The sequence below is a fragment of the Hemiscyllium ocellatum genome, chromosome 25 (genome assembly GCF_020745735.1).
Source record: "Hemiscyllium ocellatum isolate sHemOce1 chromosome 25, sHemOce1.pat.X.cur, whole genome shotgun sequence".
NCBI classification, from domain to species: domain Eukaryota; kingdom Metazoa; phylum Chordata; class Chondrichthyes; order Orectolobiformes; family Hemiscylliidae; genus Hemiscyllium; species Hemiscyllium ocellatum.
In genome coordinates this window covers 27,834,176-27,849,830 of record NC_083425.1, presented here as the reverse complement: position 1 = coordinate 27,849,830, position 15,655 = coordinate 27,834,176, and the positions used below count along the sequence as shown (strand labels likewise).

The window sequence follows — 15,655 nt, the reverse complement described above, 5'->3', positions numbered from 1 at the left end:
GTTTCTGTCCAATTTGTAATGTTACCAATTATTTTGTCTTTCGAAAGACCATGAGAACCGGCTAGTTCCAGTTCTGTCAAAAGTAGGTACCTGAAGTACAAATAAATACAACATTATATATTCCATTATCTGACAACAATGCCTGCAATTATCAAGCTTAAAAACAATGTCTTGAATTTACAATATGTAAACTTATCAGATACGTGGAAATCAAAATAGAAAATGAGGGCGTCTTCATGCCTCATTGGATAGCTGATGCAATTTTTTTTTCTTTTTTAAATCCATTTCAGTCCTTGGAATTCCGGTATTAAAATCAGATAATGGAATTTGAAATTCAGTGGACTTTTTTTTATCAGTATCATGGCACCACTTAACTTATTTTGGTGGTTGTGATTTTGAAAAATTGTTAAATAGAACATTCAGAAAACTCCCTGCCTTTCCTTGACTATTGCCAAGCAATATTTAACAAGCAGCTCACCCACTTGTACCACCAGTGAAAAGCTCAATTTCATGTTTTGTCTCAAGAGTAAGGAGTTTGATTGATTGATCTTTCCCTCCGTAACCTAAAAGTAATGAGACCAATAGTCATGGTCCAAGCAAAATGAGTTGTTCAAATTAGACCACGGGTTGTATCTTGGAGCTTTCTGGGATGTGAAGGATGATCTGTCTATCCTGTCAATGGATTTCATGGATCGACCAAGATAATGATAAGACATGGTAAAGGTAAAACTGTGTCCCCTGCCATGGAGGGAACTGTATTGCTTTTTCTGTTGTTATAGATCTTTAAACAAAGTGCACAATGATGTCAATCTTGTATTCAATTTTCAAACGTGCAGCAACTCATTGGTCCCATTTCAGAAATGGTGCGCAGGGAGACAGTGGTGTTGTGGTAATGTCACTGGACCAGTAATCCTATGTCCAATCCTTGACCACCAGCACTACCCCACTTCCCATGACACGTTCCCATGTAACTGTCCTTTCACCTCTTCCCTGCTCACCATCCAAGGGCCTAAACCATCTTTCCAGGTGAAGCAGTATTTCACCTGTACCTCCCCCAATCTGATCTCTTGGATTCTCTGCACCCAATGTGGCTGACGCTATGTTGGAGAAAATAAACGCAGACTTGGTGGTCGCTTTGCAGAATGCCTCCAATCTGTGCGCAAGCCCATAGCCGATCATTTTAATACAGTGTCCTGCTTCCATGCCTATATGTCTGCCTTCGGCATGGTGCAGTGTTCCAGTAAATCACATTGCAAACTGGAGAAACAACATGTCGTCTGGGCTCCATATGGAGTTCAACACCTTCAGATTATGAACCCATTCCCATTCTATTCCTTTCGTTTAGCGTTACTAGTTATATTCACTGACACCATGCCTTTCACCACCACTACCACCCTCCCTCCCCCCTCCTCAAGCTCCATTGGGACTGTCTGTCCTTTCCAGTCTGGCAGTTAGACACACCACTGATCTGCCTTTCTTACATTCTAATCACTTAATCTGCACTTTCAGCACACTTTCTCCCCAGCACTCCCCCTCCATCACCTCACCAACCATTGTCTAAATGCTGCCCCCTTCACACTTCATGTCAGCTTTGATGAAGAGTCATCTAGACTCGAAATCTTAGCTTGCTCTCTCTCTCTCCACAAATGCTGCCTGACCCACTGTGATTTCAAGCATGTTTTCAATAAAGAGGGCAATGAAGTGGGGCATAGGTTCCTATTCCACTACTGCAGCTGGTAGAATTGAAAGATTAGTCTGAAAACGAACCTTCCTGCTCAGCGTGCAAACCTGCATCTAGATTAGTCTCTGTTGTGGTGACCATGACAGCTATCATCCAACCACAAGGGTGCTTGTGCTGCAGTGGTAGTGTCCTTGCCTCTGAATTGGGAAACTTGAGTTCCAGTTATGTAATAACATCTCTGGATAGGTTGATTAGAAAATATCCAGAATTGATGCATCTACAAATAATGAGGCAATAAATGGGATAACAGATGATGGTTCTCAATAAACACAGATTTGTTTCAGAGAATTAGAATTTAAGAATAACAGGCCCGTGATGTACCAGAATTTTAGAATATTAGCTTTGATTCATTGGCAAAATGAAAAGCTTTTATGTCCAAGCTCCACTTCGGAAACTTGAGCAGATAATGCACTGAAAGAGCGATGTGTTGTCAGAGTTGCTGCCGATGTCCTAGATATATACTGGCCTGGGCCTGGTATATGGTTATGTTCATCCAGTTGCTTTTGGAGTCTAATGAAAAGTCCTTTTTGTATTTGATATGTATTTACAATGGAGTTATTTATTAACCATACAAGTTTCAGCCTAGTTTAGATTTTGAAATCCATGTCTTTTTAGAAAGGGTTGTTTGCAATTGGTTCACGATTGATTGGTATTACAAATTAAGTAAGAATAATAACATTCTTGATCTACACCACCTGGGGAGGACATCATGAAAATGTCTGTGACGGAGTCTGGAGGGAGTGAAGTGTGGTAGATTTCTTCAGTAATCCAGTGAGAATGATATATGGTATATTGCTTTATATGGATCTTGAAAGTGAAATAATAATATGTTTACAGCATGATAGTCTGTGGATGGGATGGGACCATTTTCTGATAGTCAGGGCAAAGAATGAGTTCAAGTTATTTGGACTATCAGATATAAATTTATGCCATCAATGTTCAGGTATTCTGAATACAAAGCAGGAGCTCAAATTGATTTTGATAGTGATTCCTAGAAGTTGCACTGTTATTTCTCTGCTTCATTGCCTGCTTTCACTAGCTCCAAACCTTGGTCTATTCTGCAGTGTCAAATACCGAAGTGCTTATCAATAAACCATTATTGTCAGTCATCCCTACAATATTACTCAGAGCTGTCAGCTTGGCATATTTGAGTTTGTGTTTACGTTTGAGTGACTGAACATATGTCAGAAACCCTATCAAAACACAGCCAGCTTTTAATATCTGACTGTATATAGGCTAATAGTAGTATTTAAAATCATGGCTCTGAGCAACTGGCTGGAAGAACATTAAAAGAAAATGAGGTACTTCATAAGGGTACTTTCCTGACAACTCTGTGTGCACGGGCCAAATTGACAAACGGAGTGGCGTGATTGGCATTGTGATAAAACAGCTCAGCTTGAAATCTTGCGAGCTCTTGTTCTCTTTATGTGATGAGTCTAACTGACTGATCTCTGTCAGAGGGAAATCAAGGGTTCTGTTATCAGAATATTCAGCTGGTTCTCTGATTTAACCTATCAATGCAACAGCTGGAAATGCTGACAACACTGTAGTACTCAATCACAGGCTATAATCAAGTATTATCAATTAATTGATCTCTGGTATTTTCCTCAGCAGCACAATTGTGATCTGCTGAATTGCTCTGTGTACTAATGGTATGCTTTACAAAGCAGTATTATTTTATAAGAGGTCTGTTCATCAGTTGCTATAATCATTTTGAGAACAATGTGCACATATATTTGGTAATTATTAAACCTTACCAATTTGGGACAATAAGCATTGACTCACTTTAGGCCCTGAGGGATTCCGGGAACATTTTTGTTTCTGGCCTCACTTGGGAATTCAGTATTTTGGAATATTACTGTTCTTTTCTAAAAGTTCACTGACAAATGTTTCTCACAAAGTAGAATGATGAATATTTCTTTACACACAGTGTATAAACCAAGACTGAAAGCATTTTCACTCTGAGAAATATTATAAATTTGTCCTGTGTTCTTTTCAGGGTAATCAAGAAGCCACAGCCCCTCCGGAAGCGATGGCACAGCCCTACCCCCCTGCCCAGTACCCTGCGCCACAGAACGGAATCCCAGCGGAATATGCTCCAGCGCACCCGCACGCTACTCAGGACTATGCTGGACAGACCACAGTACCAGAGCACGCCATGACAATTTACACACCAACACAGACGCATTCCGACCAGCCTTGCACTGATGCAAACACACAGTCCTTAACAGGCACATCTACAGTACCGGTAAGTGCCCAGTTGGTAAATCAGCATTGGATTCCATTAATGGGCCAAGCATGAGTCGCGAGCACAAAACAAATCCTGTTAAAGAAAACTGAAGTTTATTTTGAAACATTGAAAAATATCCCCACTTGGAGATGGTTTGGACAGTCTGTTACCATCCTGATCTTGCGATCTCTGAGGAGCTCTCCTCTAAGCATAAGCTAGATCTCTCCCGTCTGGTGGTGAGGGTAGAAGGGAGAGAGGGAGGCTGTGGAGCCAGAAGTGGAGAGAGAGAACGATGCTGAGAGGCAGTCTAGAGAATGTTAGGAGAATACGAGGTGAACTGGGAGAGAGAGAGAAGCAGTAAAGGAAGTGAACAAGTTGTCAACCTCTTAACAAGGGAAACTGCTAATTAGGGGCCAGGAAAACTAGAAATCACTGAGGCAATTAACTCCTTGCAAATGAATGTGGAATCTCTAGATTAAGGTTGCGTATGATCAGGAGCTACAAGAAGCAGGAAAAATGTCATTAATGTTATTGAAGTGAACCCTGTAACAATTATTACATCCAAATCTGCAATGCATTGTAAAGTACAGTAACCGGCAACTTAAACTTCCAACTTTGTAGATATGTAAAGGAAATTCATGCATAATGATCTCATGAAGGTGTGTTTAAGGTGATGGGTTTTTGTGTGCAGAATTGTGTCAGATATTTTGAAAAGAAAAGTTTGCTAACTTTTGCCTGTAGTCTTGAGCCAATTCAAGTATTTGGGACTCTGAAAAATTAATGTGAAGTTTGTTTTGGGTTGTTGCTTTGTTGCTAATTATTGAGAATATTTATGTATTTGTCTAATTCTGCCCCTGTGTGAGCCCCAATACTCATACGTCAAGGTAAATGTAACAGCTGCACCACTGAACAATTCAAATAGTGAGAATAAAAAAGTTGCTTTCAAATCAAAAAGTAGCACTTGAGAAAATCTCTATGAGAAGCCTGTGGTGGTGGGGGATTATTTTGTTCCCTCTTCACAATCCTGAAGGATGTGAGAAGGAGAGTTAAAGACTAAGGTGGTGGTAATACAGGTGGAAGATAAGAGACCTAGAAACAGCAGAAGCACTGAGCCCAATTATTTCTCCTGATGATCCCAATGACCATGTAAATAAACCTCTGACTTGGAATTAACTTGTAACATTATGGTCCAAAAAATGCTAGTAATGTCTCATCAGTAAATACCAGTAAATAAAATTGCTACATTCTCCAACAAGCTGAATGCATAAACACACTAAAAAGAATACTACCTGTATATAGTCTTTGGCACCAGTATGGTAAGATACAGTGTAAAGTGGCTCATCCAGTCTCGTACTGATTGAAAAGAAAGATCTAAATACATGAGTCTAAATCACAATTCAGCAACTGGTAAATTCAAACTAATCAATTTCATTAAATTCAGAGCAAAAATCTCACGTCACTCATGGTGACCATGAACTGCTAGGCTGTTGTAAAGACTCATTTGCTTCATAGATGTTCCTTCGGGAAGGAAATCAGTTGGCGTCATTTGGTCCAGCTCATAGCCATTTGAAATGGCCAAGCAAACTGTTGAGTTGTGTTTAAGAAGATGGTTCATTACGTCTTTCTCAAGAGCAATTAGGGGAGGATACCAAGTGCTGTCTTACCTGCAAGGTTCATATCTATTAAAAGAATTAAAAAGCAAAATAAAATGAAATTTTCTTTTAAAACGAGACTTGTATTCTTCTCATGGATCAAGAATGTAGCCTCAAAAATGCAATATGTATAAATTCGCAACACTGCAGAGGACATGCACTGTCCAATACACTTTCTATCATATATTACATGTGGTTTGTAGGAGTTTTGGGCCGCAGCCAGGTTTCAAGTGAACGATGAGGGTTTTGCACGTGGGATTGTATTTAGAGTCATAGAGTCATACAGCACGGAAACACATCTTTCAGCCCAACTCATTCATGCCATCCAGGTTTCATCAGTCTCATTTGTTAGCATTTGGTTCATTTCTTCCACACCCTTCCTATTCATATACCCATCCAGATGCCTTTTAAATATTGTACTCACATCTATCATCTCTTCTGGCAGCTTATTCCATACATGCATCATCGACAGTGTGAAAAGTTGCCCCTCAGGTCCCTTTTAAATCTTTCCATCTCATCTTAAACCTATGCCACCTATTTTTGGACTCACTACCCTGGGGAAAAGACCTTGGCTGTTCACCTTATCTATGGCACTCGTAATTTTGTAAACCTCTATAAGGTCACTCCTCAGCCTCTGACCCTCCAGAGAAAAAAGTCCCAGCCTATCCATCCTCTTCTTACAACTCAAACCCTCCAAATTCAGTAACATCCTTGTAAATCTTTTTTGCCCCCTTTCCAGCTGAATGACATCCTTCTTACAGCCAGGGTGACCAAAATTGTACACAGTACTCCAAATGTGGCCATACCAATGTCAAGAAGGGTTACACCCAAAACATTGACTTGTCCACCACCTGATGCTGCTTAGCTTACTGTGTTTTTCCAGCCTCCTTCTTGTTTGCCAATGTCTTGAACAGCTGTAAAATGACTTCCCAACTCATATACTCAATCACTAATGAAGGCATGCATGCCAAATGCTTTATTCACTACCCCGTCTATCTGTGACATCACTTTCAAAGAACTACATACCTGCACCCATAAATCTCTCATTCAACAATGGTGCCTGGGGCCCTACCATTAACTGTGTAAGTCCTACTTTGTTTGTTTTATCAAAATACAGCACCTCAGGTTTATCCAAATTAAACTCCATCTGCCATTTCTTAGCCAAATACTTCAGTTGATCAAGTTCTCATTGTACTATTTCATTTTGGACTGACGATTTTTAACTCTCACAATATTCCCTTAAATAATTATTAGCCTATTCTTTCTGTCCAGTGTCTTTGTATAGTTTTAAGTTGGTTACACTATTAATAGGAGTTTAGAATTTGGCAAATAGCTGGAATGTATTTATTAGCAGCAGTACTGCATTTGCCAGCTAAATAAATTCATTTTTTTTGCAATTAAATAATAATAATAACTTATACTTCTTGGGTAAAATTCCATTTCCATTAAGAACAAAGGGATTTCAAAAGATTGCCTTCTTAGTTAGACATGTTAAGGATTGTTCCTGAAGTAGTCATAACATTCAATATGTCAAATAAAGAACAGTTTGATAGAAATAAACTTTGCCAGATTTTCACAATGAATTTAACTTGCTATTTTTGTTTTAAAAAAGGCCTGAACCTGTGCCAATGAATTCATCATAAATTGACTACATTTGACTATAGAACTATTTCTGCAATGCTGTGCCATGAGGGCATTTCAGGAAATGTAACTCTCTGCTCATAATCTCAATTATAGGCAATATATCCAAATGTCAATCAGCAGCAAAAGTCATATTCAGTGCAGGCTTATTATGGAATCTTGGAAATTTCAGTGTGGAAAAAAGCCACTTGGCCACCTAATCTCTGTTAGCTTTGCATTAAATTTAACGATCTGAATTTATTTTCTGCCCTGTCATAACTTTGAAGTTTAAATAACTCCCACTAAAATGCATTGATCTGATCTTACCTCTCTAGTAACTGGACCAAATGCTTGCATATTCTTACATTAATGTGTTAAAAGGAAGAGTGCAGAGTGGTGCTGTGGTCCTGCGTGGAAAACTCAGATATCTGGGCTCTCTGATGCACTGGTTTGACTCCAAGGCATGTGACATTTAGCCCTGGAAGTCACACTGAGTGACAAGTCTGGCTTCTCACGAGGCTCCCCCAGTCTTGAATGCCTGGGGCTCCAAACCTTGGTCCCGGATGGAGAAGGTACCATTTTGGCAGAGTCTGATCCCAGACAGTGATGGGGGAGGGTTGAATGGTAAAGGGAGTCTGGTAGTGAGGAAGCTTGCTGTTCAGTGAAAGTCTTTCAGCCCCTCCTGACCCTTGCTGCACTGAGAAGGCACTTGTCTTCTGCTCAACACTGTTCTCTCCTCAAGTTTCCCCTAGCTCCAGGAAAATTCAACTGGATCTCACAAATGAAGGCAAAATCAAAGTAATTTTAAGGAAGGGTTTTCAACTTGGAAAGCAGAATGAAAAATTTAATATAATGCAGTCCAGGACAGTCATATTTCTTCATTGAATTCCCAATCATAAGCGATTGGTAGCAGAAAGGATGAAGTATGATTTTAATGAATGAGTTAACAAGCCAAATGAAACCCCTTGTGTGTCTCCTGCAGGCTGGTTCCAGTATGTTATGGAACAAATATCACAAAAATTGACCTTTGCTTTCATGGCATTGAGAACTGATAGCAAGTAACCCTAATAGATTTAAATTCTTGACAGAAAACAGAGTCTGCTATTACTGGAAATTGGTAAATGTCAATATGATGTGTCGTAGATCTTTAAAATGGATAGATGGTGATATTACACCAGGATCTACTGTCAATGCTATTAAATTAAAATTGACCTAACTGTCAAAATTCCTTTAAAGATGGCAACTGTCCGTTAATAATGCCTTCAATTCTCACTCATCAACTGACTCTTGCATTCTTCTGAAAAGAAGCCAGAAAGTCGAATTGTTTATATTAGTTTGCTATCAGAAGTGACTGAAACCTTGCAGTGTATGTTTAAATTAAATGAAATTACTGTAGTACATTTAAAACTATGAACAAAAGAAGGTACTTCCAATTCCTGCTTGAGGCTTGAAGGATGCAGTCAATGAAGTGCAGAAAATGTCCCAGTCCAACGATACCTAGTTTGGACTTTTAAAAGTGGCCTTTTATCAACTTGGAAGTACAGAGAGCAATTTAAAATACATAATTATACAAGCTCAATCGCAAAAAATTGATTGAAACTTGGCCAAAATGTAAAATGCCACACACAGACAAAGTAGTCCAGCCTTAAAGGTAGGACGGGTTTAAGTGTAACTCTTAAGAAATTATTTGGAGGTGCTGGTGTTAAACTGTGGTGTACAAAGTTAAAAATCACACAGCACCAGTTTATAGTCCAACAGGTTTAATTTGACAGCGGTAACTTTTGAGGCGCTGGTGGTTGTGGAACATGACTATATGACACAGAATTACAAATCCATGACACTGTAACCATTTTCCTATCAATTCTGTGTCGTACGGTTATGTTTCACAACCACCTGATGAAGAGGCAGTGCCTCGAACGCTAGTCCTTCCAAATAAAACTATTGGACTATAGGCTGGTGTTGTGTGATTTTTAACTTTGTCCTGAAGAAAGGTGAATGGAAAATGAAATGAATTTTCAATTTTAAAGGCTCTTATTTGCTTTTTGGGCTCTACCATCCTTCTGTGTAGCATAGTCTGTAGATTGAAGGTAGGCACCTCATGTAAGCTGGTTTTCTGTATGTCACTCTCTGTTAGAATGACATTTGTTCATATATACTTTCCAGTAGGTCTCTCCTGGAACATTACTGCCAGCAGGGTATGCAAAAGTGTGCAATGCCCTCTACAGGATAGCTGGGAACAATGTAAACAGGGCAGGCAGATTGAAGAACCACACAAGACAGGGGCCCCAAACTGATGAATCCCCAAAACCCAGGGAGCTCACAGGTTGTGTAATTGGACCCCACCCCTCCTATCCATAACACCAGTGGTGACTATGGAGAGGAGGTACTGCTGGAACAATACTCGTTCTGAGGCCCTTTAATGTGTGTACATGTACATGATATGTTTTTTCCGCGTTGGTCTACTGGCCTTGGTTTGGTGAATTCAGCTCTGAGACCCAATTGCTGTCTCCAACAGCAGCTGCAAAATGATAAGGATGTCCTTGCCTGTTCTCTGAACCCTATCCCTTCTACACACACCCCTATCTCTAGGTATAAAGATAAAGTTGCTATAGTCTGGTATGGGGCTGCTCTCTTGGCAGAGAGAGACAGTAGGCGGTGGTTTAACCTGAGGGTCACCCCAGGCCTCAGTTAAGGGGAATGGTTGAGACAGAGAACTTTTCATGGGGGAGTTCAACCCACATTATTCATTGCAAATCAGCCATCCAGCAACAGAACTATACTGACCATACCCATACAACCCCTATCCATATATGAGCTCCACCATCGCAGTTCTTTATCAACAACTCTTATAATTCCCTCCCCTTCTCAATTCCATGTCTCCCATTGCCTGACAGCTCTACCCTTCACTCCTGTAACTACCCTTCACTGTTTTCACAACCTTAACTCCCTGCCATAAATCCACAGTTCTGAGTTCTACTCACTCCCCTCCACATCTGGGACAAGAGCAATTTTCAAACTTCAAGGTAAGCTTACAGTGGGAAAGGAAATTATTTTATGAACTGCCAAGAAATAAATTTATCTTAAATTCAATGTCAGATAAGAAACAGAGAACCAATTTAAGAGGAGAGGAAGATGATAACCATAGCGTTCCCACAGTGCAGAAGGAGTTGGCATGGTGGCTCAGTGGTTAGCTCTGCTTTCTCACAGTGTTAGGGACCTGAGTTTGATTCCAGCACATTGCACATTCTCTCCATGTCTGCATGGGTTTCCATTGGGGATCCAATTTTGCCCCTCAGGCCAAAAGATGTGCAGGTTAGGTGGGTTGGCCATGCTAAATTATTTGTAGTGTCTAGTGATGTGCAGGCTAGGTGGGTTAGCCATGGTAAATGCAGGGGTTATGGGGATGCAGTAAGGGGTGTACTGGGTCTGTGTGGGATGTGTTTGGAGGATTGGTGCAGACTCAATGGGTGGAATGGCCTCTATCTGAACTGGAGGGAATCTAAGATTCTATGACTGATAAATAAGTGATAGAGGTAAAAGACATTGAACCAAAAATCAGAGTGAACTCCAACTGTAAGTAAGTGAATGAGGATTGTTTGCCTGTGATTAAGGTATGCAGTGTTCCTAAAAAGACATTTAAACTGAAGTGAACAAAACCTCTGTTTTTAAGGAAAAAGCAGTAACACTTACAAATTGGACCCATTGGTCTGACTCATCTTGTATGCCTCAGATTGAAGGTCCAGTATGACCAGTACATTCATTTCCACGTATGACTGTTTCTTCCCTCTGGGGTACTGAACTTATTGCATACTTATGATGTTATGCCATCCATTACATTTAAATGGGGAGCCAGAAAAATGTCCTAATTTCATGCAGATTACAATGGAATGGTACATGGTGGAGAGTATCTCGTACATTTTCACCAGCAATGGCCTTTGCCTCAAGTTGCTATACATGTTGCACATAAACATCTATCAGCAGCTAGCCTCACAGTTATTTCCCTAGAAAAATCCAGGTTAATGTAGAATCATAGAATCCCTTCATTGTGGAAGCAGACCATACAGCCCATCATGTCTACACCGACGCTCTGAAGAGTATTTCACTCAGACCCATTCCCCACCCCATCCCTGGAACCGTGCATTTCCCATGGTTCGCCCACCTAGCCTGCACATCTCTGGATACAATGAGCAATTTAGCACAGCCAATCTACCTAATCTGCACATCTTTGGCCTGTGGAAGGGAATCGGAGCACCCAAACAAAACCCACACAGATACAGGGGAGGATGTGCAAATTCCACACAGACAGTCAGCCAAGGGCATATATTGAGCATAATTTGATATGACATGAGCAGTTAGCCACACAGTTATCTCCAGATAAAAATCCACACTAATATATCTAACATAATTTGATATAACAGAAAGAGTCATAGAGCTGTACAGCATGGCAATTGACCCTTAAGTCCAACAGGTCCACGGACTAGACATCCTAAAGCTATCTATTTCCTTTTGCCAGCATTTGGCCCATACCCTCCTAAACCCTTCCTATTCATGTACCCATCCAGATGTCTTTTAAATGTTTTAACTGTATCAGCCTCCACAATCACCTCTGCCAACTCACTCCATACACTCATCACCCTCTGCTTGAAAAGGTGCCCCTTAGGTCCCTTTTATATCTTGCCCCTCTCACTCTGAACCTATGCCTTCTAGTTCTGGACTCACCCACCCTGGGGAAAAGACCTTGGCTATTTACACTACACATCCCCCTCATGATTTTATAAACTTCTATAATGTCACCCCTCAGCCTCCGATGTTCCAGAGAAAGTAGTCCCAGCCTATTCAGCCTCTCCCTACACCTCAAACGTTCTAACCCTGGCAACATCCTTGTAAATCTTTTCTGAACTCTTTCAAGTTTCACAACATCTTTCCTCTTGCAAGGAGACCAGAATTGAACGCAACAAGTAGCTTAACCAATGTCATACAAAGCCGCAACATGTCCTCCTAATTCCTACACTATATGCACAGGCCAATAAAGGCAAGCATATACCAAATGCTTTCTTCACTATCCTATCTACCTGCAACTCTACTTTGAAGGAACTATTAACTCCAATGTCTCTTTGTTCAGAAACACTCCCCAGGATCTTACCATTAGGTGTATAAGTCCTGCTAAAATTTGCTTTCCCAAAATGCAGCACCTCACACCTTTCTAAGTTAAACTTCATCTGCCACTCCTCAGCCCATTGGCCCATCTGTTCAAGATCCCATTGTACTTTGAGGTAATCTTCTTCACTGTCCATCTCCAATTTTGGTGTCATCCGCAAACTTACGAACCATACCTCCAATGTTCACATCCAAATCATTTATATAAATAACAAAAAGCAATGGCATACTGCTGGTCACAGGCTTCCAGTCTGAAGAGCAACTCTCCATCACCACACTCTGTCTTCTACCTTTCAGCCAGTTCTGTATTGAAATGCACGGATCTCCCTGTATTCCACATGATCTAACCTTGCTAACCAATCTACCATGAGGAACCTTGTTGAACACCTTACTGAAGTCCATATAGATCATGTCTGCCTTCTACAATCATAAACACAAAGTTTTTATCATGAAAACTTTTTATTTTAAAGTAGTATCACTGACTGTATTGCTATTCAGCATTTCATAACTTTTATTTTCCTTTTGTCATATGTTACCCACTAATAATGTCTGAATTTTTCAATGAAGAACTTAACTGGTCGCATAAGGAAAGATAGTGTGTTAAACTAGCCAGTTATGGATATCGAGGTAAACACAAAGACTGCAGATGCTGGAAACCAGATTCTGGATTAGTGGTGCTGGAAGAGCACAGCAGTTCAGGCAGCATCCAAGGAGCAGCAAAATCGATGTTTCAGGCAAAAGCCCTTCATCAGGAATAAAGGCAGAGAGCCTGAAGCATGGAGAGATAAGCTTGAGGAGGGTGGGGGTGGGCAGAAGTTCAGGCACTGTAAGAATGAACAAGAAACCTCAAAAGGGCCAATTCATCTATTTCTGTCAACATTCAAATAGCAACCTAATTTATGTGAGGGGACTGATAACTATATTTTTCTTTCTTGACCTCTATCCCACTATCAACCAGTGATCTGAAGATTCAGGGCCGAGAATTGGTTGTACATGTGCTGCACCCTGTTTTCTTCAGCAACACAACGATAACTAGCCTTGCAGTATTTTGGGGATTTTTGCATCTTCTTATCCTTAATTATTTTTGTGGTGGTAGTTTAGATCATTTTGTCGTCATGTCACCAAAGTGTCAACCAAGCCTTAAGCTCTAACCTCCTACACCACAGCATGGGAGACAGAGTAGGAAACCCAGTATGTTCATTACTTGTGCATCTTGTTTAGTTTTATAGCTTCATGGAAAGTCTTGGATAGGCTATTGCTAAGTAAATAAATCAACTTGTATATCTTTAAATTTAACGTTAAAAATCACACAACACCAGGTTACAGTCCAACAGTTTAATTGGAAGTAACAGCATTGTGAATTTAACTAGCAAAAGACATAAAAGTAAATATTGCAAACATCATCAGTTTAAACTAGAAATAAGTTCACATAATACAATTAATGAATAAGCAATAACAGAATCTTAACTAAGCACTAATCTCACTATCTGTAAAACATTTTAAGTAATACTGTGTTTCTTTTTCATTACAAAGAAATTGTATTAATCTTGACTGCCTCCCTCAGGAGTTCCAGTTGGCCTGTTTATTCTCAAACTTTCAGTTTGACTCCTGGGTTCAAACCTTTATTAGATCTTAAGAAAGACTTCATGCAGCTCACTGGTGTCTGAATAATTGAACAGGAATATTCTTTTAATAAACATTTTCAAACAAACACAAGCAGAACCAATCACAAAATTATTTTTGAGTTATTCTTGTCTCAACTCGTTGGTCAAGCTTGAAACATTTATTTAACTTGAATGAGGGTCAGGATTCAAGCTGCCATTAATTTAAAATGAACTCCTTGCACTCCATGACACAATGTAAAAGGTACAGCTGGTACAACTGAATCAAACACTTCATTTTGATTCTCTGCCTGAAGGCAGCTCTGAGTCGTGATCATAGAATCCCTTCAGTGTGGAAGCAGGCTATTCGGCCCATCAAGTCCACGTCAACCATCCAAAGACGATCCCACCTAGACCCACCCCATCCCTATAACCCTACATTTTCCATGGTTAACCCATCTCGCCTGCACATCCCTGGATAAATGGGAAATTTGGCATGGCCAATCCACCTAGCCTACACATCTCTGGACTGTGGGAAGAAACCAGAGCACCCAGAGGAAACCCATGCAGACAGTTGCCAGATCAAACTTAGCTCCCTGGTGCTGTGAGGCAGCAATCCTAACCACTGAGCCACCAGGCCATATCATAACGCTGTGCTCTCTACTGTCAGTAAGGCAAGGAGGAAGATCCCAAATCCACTCTAGCTGGGATGGGGAATCAAATCTCATTTTGTTGATGTCAAGCTGATCTATGCCAGCAGTCCAGCCAACTGAGTCAACCAGCTACACCCAACTCAAGGAGCTGGGTTGCTGTGGCAACATACACTTTTGCATCCATGTTGAAGTCTGGAGCTATAAATAGTAATGGTATAGATTCCAATTTCTTTCTGTCACACGGTTAACCAGAATTCTTTGCCTGCCTGCCATTGGTGTTTGTTCGATGGGTCTTGATCACCTTATGAATGCACCTTCTTTGTCCATCAGGTCTTTACAGGACTTGAACCCCAAGCTCCTAGCTCAGAGGCTGGGACACTACCCACTGCACTACAAGATCTCCTTTAGAGACAAAACACTGTGGACTCAATCTTTACTGACCTGCGTGACCAGAATGCCTTGATTGTTTGTTTGTGGGGTAAGGGGTGGGGGAGTTTCCAAACACCTTTGAATTTTCCCACACAGTGTTAAATTTTCACTTCTCAATGTTCATGTTGTGCGATTGTCCAGTTTTCTGTGCCAAGTGTCAGCATGGTTGAGAGATCTGGTTTTCAACCAGAAGGGAAACCCGTAGGTAGAAGACCATCAAATTTGCACCAGAGTTGAAGGAGGGACTGATTTCAGAAATGGGTAGAATATGTATCATGGGGGTTTGGTTGGCAGGGGATTGGGGAGAGTGTGGATGGGGACTTGAGTCAGTCAGTGGGCTTCCCGTGGGCCAGGAGTGAAAGTGTTTGGGCATGCACAGGGTATCAAAAGCCTGGGGATGAAGGAAATGGAAGCTAGGAGTGTGCAACAGGTTTAATATTTGCTGAAAGACTGGGGAGGGCTAGCTGTAACAGAATATGAAAGGTGTGATTGAAGACCTCAAGAGGAAGATTAATGGGGACATGCCTGATGTTAGGCATTGATCATTTCTTAATCTGCAGCTCCCCTACCCC

General features: G+C 40.7%; 1 protein-coding gene across 2 annotated transcripts in view; it reads left to right on the top strand.

Annotated features, from left to right (window-relative positions):
- The first annotated feature begins 3,746 nt into the window (after window positions 1-3,746).
- Window positions 3,747-15,655, top strand: part of rbfox3a (RNA binding fox-1 homolog 3a) — a 165,904-nt gene continuing 153,995 nt past the window's right edge. The window contains exon 1 of one of the 2 annotated variants that reach the window (XM_060844519.1): window positions 3,747-3,989. In XM_060844519.1, coding sequence (XP_060700502.1) covers window positions 3,774-3,989 — 216 coding nt within the window. In that variant the 5' untranslated portion in view covers window positions 3,747-3,773. The remainder of the gene's footprint in view (window positions 3,990-15,655) is intronic. The other variant, XM_060844518.1, reaches the window with a different exon arrangement.